Raw genomic sequence first — 14,784 nt, 5'->3', positions numbered from 1 at the left:
GCTGGCCCTAAGCTTACAATTGCTAGCTTTAGTTAATCACAAAGTTTTTAGGGCGGTGACATATTAGCCTCACCTCTTCTCTATGTAAAAGCCCTATGCCTCTATCCAACTCCAAGGAATAATATGGTCATATAAAAAAGCTTAATTACATAGCCACCCCTGTGGTTTGGCTAAAATACACGACACCTCGAAACCAAGTAGTGGTGAGTACTACATGACAAGAGAATGGCAGCAAAGTAATTTCACCTAGATAATTTGCTTTGAAAAAACAAATCATCACCTTTTTTTGGTTGAAGTTTGGAAAAAAGTAAAACACACAAACAAAGTTTTGATTTTTCCCTTTTTTTTTTAGCTGCAATAGTCACTTGCATTTTCCCACGTGAAGAAACAATAGCTTATGAGAACAAAATAATTAAACAGTAAAGTTGCCATACCATGTAGCAATATGAATTGAGACAAAATTTTATTCGGATCTATATGAAGCACTCAAGGACATTATAGACTTTTCAATACAGATTCTGCGTTAGCTAACAGATTTAAGCAACGGAGGAGGTGCTTCGTTAGTTTAAGAAAGTAGTAGGGGAGAGACCATAGTTTGTCAAACCTCGGGGGTGGCTATTTAATTGATCCTCTGTTTCATGAGTTAGTGAGAATCCAATCATTTTTTTTTATGACTCTCCTGCCACGGAGTGATGAGTTGTTTTTAAACTTGGGCAGGGGTGGTGGAATTACAAATGGGAGCCGTTGCCCGGCATTGGGTGTTGCCGTATTGGTCAATTTGTTTAAGACTGTTTTGGTCAGGTCTTAGCAACTGCATCATACACGTGCTCGTTTCCGCATTGTTGTTTAAAAAAAAGAAGGAAAATTATACTTGCCGTGTTGACTAATGATGGATCATCCAATGAGTTTAGCAATTAGCATCTCTATGCGAAGCCTTTATCAAGAAACTACAGTAAAGATCAATTAGGTTGTTGACCAGGCTACGTTTCGACACAAATTTTGAGTCTCACACTCTGCTTTCAATTATTTCAGGAGACATGTGATAGGGGTTCTTAAATCAAACAATAACCGAATACAGACAAACTTAGGATACATGTGAAGTGCCTTTATTGTCTTTATTTATAGTTGAAAGTGAACCATGAAAAGAAGTTGACTATAATATGCTAAACACAGATGCAAATACCTTAACATTGTGGAACAGATAACATTAATGACAATAACCAGTTTGTGACTGAAAAGAAAACTAGTTGTTTTGAAAATTTTGATCAAGAGGGTTCTCATCTAGAAATTCCATCAATCCCGGGCTGTAAAGATTTAAGTAAAAGTCAAAGGGAAACAATAGCGATTCTTTATGGTAGTGTTGGTTCATCATTTCCGGTTCCCAGTTAGATGTCTCAGCGGAGTTTTGGTTCTCCACAATTTCAGTACTGTTTTGCATATGCTCAAAATTGATGTTATGACCTGGTGTTTTGTGGGTGTCTTCTGTCTGAAATGACTCTGTTTTTGAGGAGCTCACTTGCTTCTTCATGCCAAGTTTCTTCCGTAGGTGAGTGTTCCAGTGGTTCTTCACTTGGTTATCTGTACGTCCGGGTACCCGCCCAGCAATTAGAGACCACCTGCATAACAATAAATATCACCATTAATAGACTTTTTGGGATTTTGCATAAATAAGCGACTGTAATATACTGCACAACAAAAATATAAAAATGAACATGCAATACATTTAGTATTAGATGAACCGAATTCTCCTTTTGAAGTGCAGATTCTTCCAACAGTTGGTTCGTATCAGAAAGTTTGAAAGACAGTTGTTTGTAGGAATGCTTCAAAATGGTTGAGAAAACCAAATAGAGAATTGTGGACGTGCAAAGGATTCTTTTGACATTGATGCTAATGCTCAATTTGTTCAAGAAAATCTTGTAGAACATGAAGTGGAAAAACAGAGGAAGAAAAGAAAAAACCTGTTTCCAAGGAGCTTATGGAGTCTTATAATAAGGTCTTCTTCTTCCTCAGAAAAATCTCCATGTTTCACATTGGGGCTCAGATAATTCAACCACCTTAACCTGCAACTCTTTCCACACCTCCTCAAACCTATACCCCATGTAACACATCCATCATCATAAAATCAGAAATCAGAAACTATCTTCCATTTATAAACACTACTTTGAATAACATAGAACTTATAAAATGTGACATTTCTTGAAACTCCTTACCGGTCACTTTAGGGATGCGATTCCAGTGCCCTCTTCCATGCACCCTTATGTGTTCAAGCAGAATCCTGTCCTCCTCCTCTGTCCATAGCCCTTTCTTATACTCATTACCTGCCCTCATCTTTGGCTTCACAAACAAAGAGTTTTCAAGTAGCCTTCCTCTCTTTGGAAGGCCCTGCGAATTTATAACTCTTTGTTTAGTTTTGGGTAGTTTCTCATGGACCATGTTTAATTTCTTTTCTCCTGTAGAGCTACTAAGATACTGCCTTAGTTATTTATGGCAATGTCCTTTGGGTAGATAGGTCTCCTGGCATCATCCAACTCTTGTAAGCGGAAACCCTGTCGACCACTCACCTTTTTTGCTTCTCTATTAAGTTGGATGTTCTTTTATCTTTTTCCCTTTTAATGCTAAATGCTTCTGTCATATAATTCCTGACGGCACCTTAAAACGTGAAACATGTGAAATTAACAGCTCTCTTGCCCCCTAAAACTGTTATTTATTCCTCACTGAATCATTAATTATTTTCATTTCTAAGATCAATATTCCGGGATTGGACTAAACCCGCATGCTAAGGTTTGGTTATTGCTTGTGCCAATACAAGGCTCGGGTATGTAGCTATCAGCACAGATGGCAAGGCCAGGCACACAACCTGTTTTGTTGTTTTATTCACTTCAATCACTCACGGCCTCATCGATCCCGACTAACCTGTCCTCTTTCTTGATTTTTATTGGCCTTTACCGTCTGGGTATGTGAGCAACTCAGTAAAATATACAAAAGAAAATCAAATATGGACTTTTTAACACTTGGAAAAAGTGTAAAGTAGCTTTTCAATGGGCATTGCTATTCAAATAATCAGCTTTCCCGGAAGTTTATACCCTTGCGATCAAAAACGGAGGAGGTGCTTCGTTAGTTTAAGAAAGTAGTAGGGGAGAGACCATAGTTTGTCAAACCTCGGGGGTGGCTATTTAATTGATCCTCTGTTTCATGAGTTAGTGAGAATCCAATCATTTTTTTTTATGACTCTCCTGCCACGGAGTGATGAGTTGTTTTTAAACTTGGGCAGGGGTGGTGGAATTACAAATGGGAGCCGTTGCCCGGCATTGGGTGTTGCCGTATTGGTCAATTTGTTTAAGACTGTTTTGGTCAGGTCTTAGCAACTGCATCATACACGTGCTCGTTTCCGCATTGTTGTTTAAAAAAAAGAAGGAAAATTATACTTGCCGTGTTGACTAATGATGGATCATCCAATGAGTTTAGCAATTAGCATCTCTATGCGAAGCCTTTATCAAGAAACTACAGTAAAGATCAATTAGGTTGTTGACCAGGCTACGTTTCGACACAAATTTTGAGTCTCACACTCTGCTTTCAATTATTTCAGGAGACATGTGATAGGGGTTCTTAAATCAAACAATAACCGAATACAGACAAACTTAGGATACATGTGAAGTGCCTTTATTGTCTTTATTTATAGTTGAAAGTGAACCATGAAAAGAAGTTGACTATAATATGCTAAACACAGATGCAAATACCTTAACATTGTGGAACAGATAACATTAATGACAATAACCAGTTTGTGACTGAAAAGAAAACTAGTTGTTTTGAAAATTTTGATCAAGAGGGTTCTCATCTAGAAATTCCATCAATCCCGGGCTGTAAAGATTTAAGTAAAAGTCAAAGGGAAACAATAGCGATTCTTTATGGTAGTGTTGGTTCATCATTTCCGGTTCCCAGTTAGATGTCTCAGCGGAGTTTTGGTTCTCCACAATTTCAGTACTGTTTTGCATATGCTCAAAATTGATGTTATGACCTGGTGTTTTGTGGGTGTCTTCTGTCTGAAATGACTCTGTTTTTGAGGAGCTCACTTGCTTCTTCATGCCAAGTTTCTTCCGTAGGTGAGTGTTCCAGTGGTTCTTCACTTGGTTATCTGTACGTCCGGGTACCCGCCCAGCAATTAGAGACCACCTGCATAACAATAAATATCACCATTAATAGACTTTTTGGGATTTTGCATAAATAAGCGACTGTAATATACTGCACAACAAAAATATAAAAATGAACATGCAATACATTTAGTATTAGATGAACCGAATTCTCCTTTTGAAGTGCAGATTCTTCCAACAGTTGGTTCGTATCAGAAAGTTTGAAAGACAGTTGTTTGTAGGAATGCTTCAAAATGGTTGAGAAAACCAAATAGAGAATTGTGGACGTGCAAAGGATTCTTTTGACATTGATGCTAATGCTCAATTTGTTCAAGAAAATCTTGTAGAACATGAAGTGGAAAAACAGAGGAAGAAAAGAAAAAACCTGTTTCCAAGGAGCTTATGGAGTCTTATAATAAGGTCTTCTTCTTCCTCAGAAAAATCTCCATGTTTCACATTGGGGCTCAGATAATTCAACCACCTTAACCTGCAACTCTTTCCACACCTCCTCAAACCTATACCCCATGTAACACATCCATCATCATAAAATCAGAAATCAGAAACTATCTTCCATTTATAAACACTACTTTGAATAACATAGAACTTATAAAATGTGACATTTCTTGAAACTCCTTACCGGTCACTTTAGGGATGCGATTCCAGTGCCCTCTTCCATGCACCCTTATGTGTTCAAGCAGAATCCTGTCCTCCTCCTCTGTCCATAGCCCTTTCTTATACTCATTACCTGCCCTCATCTTTGGCTTCACAAACAAAGAGTTTTCAAGTAGCCTTCCTCTCTTTGGAAGGCCCTGCGAATTTATAACTCTTTGTTTAGTTTTGGGTAGTTTCTCATGGACCATGTTTAATTTCTTTTCTCCTGTAGAGCTACTAAGATACTGCCTTAGTTATTTATGGCAATGTCCTTTGGGTAGATAGGTCTCCTGGCATCATCCAACTCTTGTAAGCGGAAACCCTGTCGACCACTCACCTTTTTTGCTTCTCTATTAAGTTGGATGTTCTTTTATCTTTTTCCCTTTTAATGCTAAATGCTTCTGTCATATAATTCCTGACGGCACCTTAAAACGTGAAACATGTGAAATTAACAGCTCTCTTGCCCCCTAAAACTGTTATTTATTCCTCACTGAATCATTAATTATTTTCATTTCTAAGATCAATATTCCGGGATTGGACTAAACCCGCATGCTAAGGTTTGGTTATTGCTTGTGCCAATACAAGGCTCGGGTATGTAGCTATCAGCACAGATGGCAAGGCCAGGCACACAACCTGTTTTGTTGTTTTATTCACTTCAATCACTCACGGCCTCATCGATCCCGACTAACCTGTCCTCTTTCTTGATTTTTATTGGCCTTTACCGTCTGGGTATGTGAGCAACTCAGTAAAATATACAAAAGAAAATCAAATATGGACTTTTTAACACTTGGAAAAAGTGTAAAGTAGCTTTTCAATGGGCATTGCTATTCAAATAATCAGCTTTCCCGGAAGTTTATACCCTTGCGATCAGTGCTGTTTTACTGTGAAAGATACGAAGGATTACCTGAAAGTTGAGTTAAATTTTTTTGGACATAAACATCAAGATGTGCCAGCTTTTTTACCGCATGTATATAATTATTATATGGCCCCAATGCAGGAGTCGAGCGATGTGCACGTTAATTGACATTGATGTGTCTTTTTTTCATCTTCTCTCTATTCGATGGACTCCTCTTTAATCTTCATGTATCCCGCTCCCCTACTAGCAGTAAAGCCCTGCAAAGCATCTCGGGTCCTCGGGAGGATGCATGTGGCGTAGGTGACATATGGTGTCATTATTCTTCGGCTATATTTCTGGCATGGTGGTGACATATCAATGGAAAACTTCCAGCAACTTTGTAAATTGTACCACTGCCTGGATTTTCTTTATTTCTTATGCAGGACATGTATACCAGTGAGTCAGTGACGTACGCTTTGACGTGATGCTTAAACAACTGCCATTTTCAATACGGCAGTCATAATTTGAAAGTTTCTTCGAACAGTATAAATCGAAACATATTTTATGTGGGTAAGTGAAAGTACCGGTAAATTTTCTGTGAAAAGTTTAGCAGTGTTGCAATTAAGAAGGGTTAATCAACTGTGAGTGGTCTGTTAAAAACTCTTCAGTATATTAGTTAAAGGTTTTACGTTCGAATCTTTTTTCGATTGTTAATGGAGATAGTTATTAGAGTTCGTACACTATCGATAGTTTCAAGGTTCTGAATGATTAGATGAGTTGCACCTAAGTTGGTTCGGATATCTCCAATCATTTTTTTTTTTAAAAGTGTTGTCTCCGGAAAGGAAATTTATTATTAACATTGGTTTTAAATGTGTTGATGCGTGATTTTGACACTGACAACTCGCACGTGCAAAGTGTTAAGCTATTTTTAGAAATTACATATGAATGATTATTAGAAAGCTAATCAATATAATCAAATACAAAGATTGAATAATAAATGAGAGAGATGATTTTTAAAGTAGTTTAGATGTTTAAAGCGAATCATACGTCCACTGTTTCTTTTTATATATGAGAGATTACAAGAGGTCGCGTACAGCGAACAACAAGCAGAGGTACAATAACTGAGTATTCAGAGAGAATATCAAGTCAGTCTCTTTCTCGTAGGTTATCTTTGCTCTGAAAATAAATATTACAATCAGAATCCAGGTTCAGTATTAAGATCCCGAAAATGAGAAGGGGAGTCCTCTATTTATAATAGAGGAATTCAAGGTAATGATTACTAATAAGAGCTTGAAAATACGTGTGTACTTAGTGGTTTATGAGAATTATTTATGGGAATTTAGGTTTAATTTATTCAATCTAACTTAATTATTTCATAAATGTCTTTTATGGGATCACGGGTATGTTTTAATTGTTTTCAGGTTATAAGTTCTTAAAGATGACATTCAGATGAAGATTATATCGGTGATGGAATGTGGGATGACAAGAATCAAACGGTTCATGATTCGAAGCTGAAACGAAGAAGTTGTGGCGATTTGAAGTTGAAGTGAAAATCCTGAAAAATGTTTCAGTTTTAAACACATGTCAGTAATTTGACAATAACTTGAGATGTAGATCTTGGATCGAGATGATTATTGGACTGTTGGAAATCTGATTCAAATGGCTACAATTCATATCAGCAATATTCAAACGTTATCATGCTCAGAAACCACCATCTTTTCAAGATTGCAAGTTCTGGGGCAGAAACAACTATGCCTAGGCACAGTGCCGCGACACAACTGCGATTTTGGAATTTTCTACATTAAATTTATGATGTGTATTTCCTGTTTTAAGAGTTCTAAAGTGATTAGGATAGTGGGAATCATAACCCTAAAGCACTAGGAGTATAAATATAAGTCTTTAGCTGATTTTTGGGAGAGATTAGAAAGGAGAGAAGTTTAGCTGCTCTTTGGAGATTGCAAATTCCTGCAATTTTGGTTTGCCAATTAGAGAATTTTTTCTATTCTTTATTATACTCATGTTTATGAATACAATGATTGCTTTTATTCTTAAAAGTATGAACTAATTTTATTTTATAGGGCTAAGATGTAGCCCAATTTTATGAATATGCATTGAATTATTTATTGCTAATTTTTATTAAGTTTTGTTCTAAGTTTTATTATTGCACTTGAAGCTTTCATTCTTAAGGGCCCCAGAGTTGAATGATTTTATGGGTTAGGTTGAGATCGAGAGATGAAACCTAATTAGTCTAAGGTAATAAAACCACAAATTGAGCGAATGCTAGAGATATGTTACTGTGTGGCTTTGGTAAATTCCATAGAACTTAATGATCTCCAATTTCTTAAATTTGATTAGAGATAATTCAGGTTAGTAATTATGAGCTAATTTGTTAATTGTTTGAGAGAAAGTTAACGAAACATTAGGGAGTTTGGCCTTTAGAATAAACTTAATTGGGTTAATGATAATTGTCAATGCATAGGATTAAACTGGTGTGAAATCTATGCCTTAGGTTTAGTCATATTGATTTCCTATCAAAGTATTAATAAAATTCTGTTTTTGTTTTGTTTCTAGTTTGTTTTATTTTTCATTAAAACATTCTGAAAATCTGATAAATCAAATAGCAATAAGATAGGTTAGTGTGGTACTTGGTAGTAGTAATTCTCTTGGGATTTGACACTCGTTACTCGAGCTTTATTACTTGCACGATTCCGTACACTTGCAGATTTCAACAAGAAGTTTTTGGCGCCGTTGCCGGAGAATTGCTTTTATATTTTCAATATCAATACAAGCTGTTTAGTTGGTAATTTGGTTTGTAATTTATTTTTATTTATTTTTTGTTTTTAGTGCTTTAATTTTTATTTCTATATTTTTAATGTTGGACTTTACAGAGGAGTTAGGTTCAATGGCAAATACAGGAGGAGAAGAAGTTCAAAGGGCACTTAAGGATTACTCAAGACCTACAATTGAGGGATGTGTTTCTAGTATTAGGAGACCATTGATTCAAGCGAATAATTTTGAGATCAAGCTAGCAATTATTCAAATGATTCAGCAGTCGGTCCAATTCACATGGTTGCCTAATGATGATCCCAACTTCCATATCACCAATTTTCTAGAGTTATGCGACACATTCAGGCATAATGGAGTATTCGATGATGCAATTAGGCTAAGGCTTTTCCCATTCTCTCTTCGGAATGAAGCTAAAGCTTGGTTGATTTCTCTGCCATTTGTGAGCACCACGACATGGAATGAGTTAGCTCAAGCGTTCCTTACTAAATATTTTCCACCTGCCAAGTTGAGAAGTGATATCACAAATTTTTTTCCAACAAGATATGGAGTCACTTTATGAGCTTGGGAGAGATATAAGGATCTCTTACGGGAGTTGCCCTCACCATGAGTTACTAATATGGTCGCAACTGCAAACATTTTAAAATGGGTTGATGCCAAATATACAAGCTATGGTAGATGTTGCAAGTGGGGGAGCCTTGAATAACAAAACACCGGAGGAAGCTTATAATCTAATTGAAGTGATGGAAAACAATAACTACATGAGGCATTCGGAAAGAAATTCAACAAGGAAAGCAGCGAGAGTGCACGAAGTTGATGGCTACACTGCGTTGGCTGCTTAACTTTCAGTCATCCAAAAGGAATTGGGAGTTGCCCTAAAGGTGAATGCTAGTGAAACTCATTCTCTAACTTGTGAATGTTGTGCAGGGAATCATTTGTCAAGTAGAGAATCCATTTGCTCCACCTCAACAAGCAAATTATGTCAACAATTTTCAAAGAGAGCAAGGGAATCCATACTTTAATACATATACTCCAGCATGGCAAAACCATCCAAATTTTTCTTGGAGTAACAACAATTATCCTAAGCTACCTCTTGGTTTTCAAGTTCAAGAGACAGAATCAAATTTGGAGGATGTACTTACAAAGTTTATGTAGGAATCAGGCACAAGGTTTGACAAGAATGAAGCTCAACTTCAAAAGCATAAAGTTTTGTTGCAAAATCAATCCGCTTCCATAAGAAATCTTGAGACTCAAATGGGGCAAATTCACAATATTTTTGCGGGAAGAGTTCAAGGAACGTTGCCGAGTGATACCGAGAAGAATCTAAAGGAGCAACTCAATGCCATTAGGTTGAGAAGTGGTAAGGAGCTGAAAGAATCAAGAAAAGTTGAAGAAACTGAGGAAAATGTTGAAGATACGAAACTAGATAGAACCATCAATGCCTCAACACAGTGCCTAGGCATAGAATCCAGAATGAAGAATGCCTCAACACAATGCCTAGGCACAAAAGCAGAACTTGAGAACAAAGCCTAATATGTGAAGAAAGATGAAGCTTCTCTTTCGTATCCTCATAGACTATAGAAACAAAGATTGGACAAGCAATTTGGTAAGTTCATGGATATGTTGATAAGCTTGATGCCATTTTCTGTTTTCAGGAAACTTGGTTTAGGAGAGGTGAAGCCGACCACGATTCATATTCAATTGGCAGATAAATCCATAACATATCCTAAGGGAGTGGTGGAGGATGTCCTAATGAAGGTAGACAAATTTACTTTTCTGGTAGATTTTGTAGTTCTTGATATGGAAGAAGACTAGAACATACCTTTAATATTAGGAAAACCTTTTCTAGCTACTAGTTGGACTTTAATAGATGTACACAAAGGTAAACTAATCTTAAGGGTGGAAGACGAACAAGTGGAGTTCCATGTTTTTAACATGATAAAATGTTCATCCGAGTTAGATACTTGCTTTGAGATTAGTATCCTTGATGAAAAAGTAGCGGAAACCATAGAAGAAAACTAAACTAGTTCACCCCTAGAAAATTGTTTAGTCAACTCTAGGATTATAGAGGCTGAATTTGAAAGGGTAGATGAACAACAATTGAAGCATTATATGTATGGTGGATTGAAAAATAGAACGGCTTAGATTTTCCTAGATGATCCAGATTGAACGATTCGAAAAGTCGAGCTTACGACTCTAATAAAGCACTTGTTGGGAGGCAACCCAAGCTCTTCACTTTAATTTTGATTTTTGTTTTGAATTTATTTTAGACTTTCTTTTAATGTGTTAAGTTGTGATAACTTTGGTTTGATTTGATATGTTAGTTGTTTATGTTTCACCCACAATTTCTTTTATGCACGCTAAATTGGCCAAGAAAGGCACATAGTTTGTTTTCTTTAAACTGGATTCCCGATGACTATTGGACACGACAAAAATTATGCATGCCTTCATGCGATTATCTCCACATTCATCTTGAACACGAAGGGTATGGTAGTTGTTCTCTTTGCACATTGAGGACAATGTTCATCTCTAACGTTGACGGTAAGAAATATTAATTTTTTTATGGCCAAGTTTAGTTTCGTTCAATGGACATCTTTAAATAGCTTTTGTTTTTAATTATCTCTTTAAAAGTTTTTGGGTGAAATTGTTTTAGGTATGTTGTAGGGTTAAAGAGTCAATGTATTTTGTTTTGTTTTGGAACTCATACACAAATCAATGATAAGACCATGATTGTGAATTTGTGACATTGAGATTTTATTAACTTTGCATAGTGTAAAGATGGTAGTAGATGACAATTGCATTTAGTTATGACTTTCTTGGGAATGGATTTGAGTGGTTGAGTCATTCAGAAACTTATAGACGTTTTATGTGTGTTTTTATGGGCAATAAATTTTTTGTGAAAATTGTGCATAAACTCTAGAACTCATTTGAAAACCACTTGAGGCGAAATCCTAGAATTCGCATTGCTTAGGATATGTTTTAGGCAATTTTCTTTGGAACGATTGAGCATTTCAAGCCAACCTATATTACTTTATCCCTAGTTAACCTTTTGAGCCTATGATTATACACTTGGCAAGACTTATTTATTTTATTTTACTTTTTGTTGTAAACTATTATATCTCACCTTGATGATGAAGCCTAAAACACTTTCCAACCCATCTTATTGTGAGAGACTTAACTTGGGGTGACCTTAGAAGAAAAACTCATTAAAAAAAACAAAAAAAGTGTGGTGAAAAAAAAAAATGTATCTTTTGGACGACAACTCGAGTTTATGCAATGAGATAAGTTGGGGTTGAGAAAAATAAATAAAATAATAGTAGAAGCAAGGTGAGGTAGATGATTGTGTTTATAAGTTACTATCTTCCTATGAAAAAAAAAAAAAAAGTGCAAAGGAAAAAAAAATTTGCAAAAAAATAGGAAGGAGTAGCTGGTGAGAAGATCTTGAAATGAGGTTTACATTAGAGGGGGGTTTGTGCTAATGTTGGAAGGAAGAGTTCGATCAATGTGAAAGAGTATAGGGTGAATGAGAAGGGAAGCAAAGAGGAGATTGTTCATGGTCATTCACTGTAAAATATTAAGTCTCTTACATTTTGTTAAAATTCATTTTCGTTCTTTCATAAACCATTACCCCAGCCTAATGTTACAACCGTGATAAAGACCTAATTATCCGAGGCAGTGATTGGATTTTATATTAGTGGAGAGCGGTTTGAAAAGTGAGCCTATGGAGTTTGATTGTACATTTTTTTTTCTTACTTTGCCTATAAAAGCTATACATAGAATCATCTGGGTTTTTGGATGAATGGTTTGTGAATGATTATGAGAGAGTCAATAACAAAAGTGTAGTTGAAATTCACTTATTCTTTGCATTTGCGTGTTGTTAATTATTTGATTTGTTCACATTGACACAATTTTTGAGACGATTATTTGTATGGATCCTAAAATGTTTGTTGAGTCTTTAGTTTTGAGTCTAGGTGAGGTTAGGTTTGGATGTTTGTGGGTATCATCGCTGGAAACCCTCACGAGACTACAACTCGTCCAACTAGGGCTGCTTAGGGGTTTAAAGGCTTGTTGCATACGCTAAATGCAATCGTGTCAATCTACGAAAGTGACTTAGGATAGTTTAGATATAGGTATTCATTGTTTGTTTTATTTTCAAGCTTAAAGACATGTTTTATCACTTAACTTGCTAAGGACTAGCAAGAAATTGGTTAGGGGTTGTGATTAAGAGCTTGAAAATACGTGTTTACTTAGTGGTTTATGAGAATTATTTATGGGAATTTAGGTTTAATTTATTCAATCTAACTTAATTATTTCATAAATGTCTTTTATGGGATGACATTCAGATGAAGATTATATCAATGATGGAAAGTGGGATGACAAGAATCAAACGGTTTATGATTCGGAGCTGAAACGAAAAAGTTATGGCGATTTGAAGTTGAAGTGAAAATCCTAGAAAACGCTCCAGTTTTAAACACGTGTCAGTAATTCGACAATAACTTGAGATGTAGATCTTGGATCGAGATGATTCTTGGACTGTTGGAAATCTGATTCAAAGGGCTACAGTTCATATCAGCAATATTCAAACGTTATCATGCTCAGAAACCACCATCTTTTCAAGATTGCAAGTTTTGGGCCAGAATCAACCATGCCTAGGCACAGGGCCGCGACACAACTGCGATTCTTGAATTTTCTACATTAAATTTATGACGTGTATTTCCTGTTTTAAGAGTTCTAAAGTGATTAGGATAGTGGGAATCATAACCCTAAAGCACTAGGAGTATAAATATAAGTCTTTAGCTGATTTTTGGGAGAGATTAGAATGGAGAGAAGTTTAGCTACTTTTTGGAGATTGCAAATTCCTGCAATTTAGGTTCGCCAATTAGAGAATTTTTTCTATTCTTTATTATACTCATGTTTATGAATACAATGGTTGCTTTTATTCTTGAAAGTATGAACTAATTTTATTTTATAGGGCTAAGATGTAGCCTAATTTTATGAATATGCATTGAATTATTTATTGCTAATTTTTATTAAGGTTTTTTCTAAGTTTTATCATTGCACTTAAAGCTTTCAATTTTTAAGGGCTCTAGAGTTGAATGATTTTATGGGTTAGGTTGAGATCGAAAGATGAAACCTAATTAGTTTAAGGTAATAAAACCACAAATTGAGTGAATGCTAGAGATATGTTACTGCGATCTGTGAGGCTTTGGTAAATTCCATAGAACTTAATGATCTCCAATTGCTTAAATTTAATTAGAGATAATTCGGGTTAGTAATTATGAGCTAATTTGTTAATTGTTTGAGAGAAAGTTAACGAAACATTAGGGAGTTTGGTCTTTAGAATAAGCTTAATTGGGTTAATGATAATTGTCAATGCATAGGATTAAACTGGTGTGAAATCTATGCCCTAGGTTTGGTCATACCAATGTCCTACCAAAGTATTAATAAAATTCTGTTTTTGATTTGTTTCTAATTTGTTTTATTTTTCATTGAAACATTATGAAAATCTGATAAATCAAATAGCAATAAGATAGGTTAGTGTGGTACTTGGTAATAGTATTCTCTTGGGATTCGACACTCGTTGCTCGAGCTTTATTACTTGCATGATTCCATACACTTGCGAATTTCAACAACAATTACAAATCCGTAAGTGGGTAGGTACCGTGAAGTCCTTCATTGCTTCCCATTGATTGATAACTTAGGAAATATCCTTAAATTATCTGGGGCTTGGACATGTGTGCAGTCCTTAGTCATTCATAGACAAAACTTGAATCTGATAAGTTGATGATAGTCGGATTATTTTTGTCTTGGGTCAACGTGGTAGCTCCTAGATGACGCAAAGCCTTCCTGAACTCTGATTGGTGTTTGCTGATGTAAGCTTACGTCAGCCTTGATTTTTTAGGCATAACAGAAGCTCCTCAGTTCTTAAGATTCAAGAATTGAATCTTGAGAACTTCATGATTATGCCGCGATTGATTTGTCTCGAGGAATGTATGCTCGAACTAACAGTTGAGAATAGCCACATTGTTACAAACGACATGAGGCTGAAGGCTTAATCCGACCAACGAACTGAGTGTAGATCGTGACATAGATTTCGAGAATTACACAGGCGACCTAACATGATCGTTCTCAAAGGTCTAACGACTTGAGAAAGATCTTGATCAATGCTATGAAAATTTGTTTTGAACTCTACCTGTCATGCACGACCTAGAAACGCTTAGAATACTTCGCTGTCAAAAACTGAGAATCATCTCGTTCAGTGTTCAACTTGGCATGTAGAAAAAATGCCTTATTCGAATGACCTCCTAAGATGTTATTCGTTGCATTTGACAACTGTCTTGGTCAATAAAATAAGCTTTATCTGATAGACGTGTCTTTGCGCAATAA

At 35.9% G+C, this 14,784-nt stretch overlaps 2 protein-coding genes across 2 annotated transcripts; both read right to left on the bottom strand.

Moving 5' to 3' along the window:
• Positions 1-1,108: 1,108 nt before the first annotated feature.
• LOC116115976 (transcription factor WER-like) lies at positions 1,109-2,548 on the bottom strand. Its single transcript, XM_031402100.1, has 3 exons — positions 2,211-2,548; positions 1,959-2,088; positions 1,109-1,616 (listed from the first exon to the last, which is right to left on the bottom strand). The coding sequence occupies exons 1-3, from the start codon at positions 2,431-2,433 to the stop codon at positions 1,244-1,246; spliced, it is 726 nt and encodes a 241-aa protein (XP_031257960.1). The 5' UTR covers positions 2,434-2,548; the 3' UTR covers positions 1,109-1,243.
• Positions 2,549-3,662: 1,114 nt separating this feature from the next.
• On the bottom strand, positions 3,663-5,102 carry LOC116115965 (transcription factor WER-like). The gene is made up of 3 exons (XM_031402092.1): positions 4,765-5,102; positions 4,513-4,642; positions 3,663-4,170 (listed from the first exon to the last, which is right to left on the bottom strand). Exons 1-3 carry the CDS (start codon positions 4,985-4,987, stop codon positions 3,798-3,800), a joined length of 726 nt encoding a protein of 241 aa, XP_031257952.1. The 5' UTR covers positions 4,988-5,102; the 3' UTR covers positions 3,663-3,797.
• Positions 5,103-14,784: the final 9,682 nt, after the last annotated feature.

Source organism: Pistacia vera, unplaced genomic scaffold (genome assembly GCF_008641045.1).
Source record: "Pistacia vera cultivar Batoury unplaced genomic scaffold, PisVer_v2 Contig1224, whole genome shotgun sequence".
NCBI classification, from domain to species: Eukaryota; Viridiplantae; Streptophyta; class Magnoliopsida; order Sapindales; family Anacardiaceae; genus Pistacia; species Pistacia vera.
The sequence above is the reverse complement of the archived record's forward strand: the minus strand, read 5'-3'. Positions and strand labels throughout refer to the sequence as shown.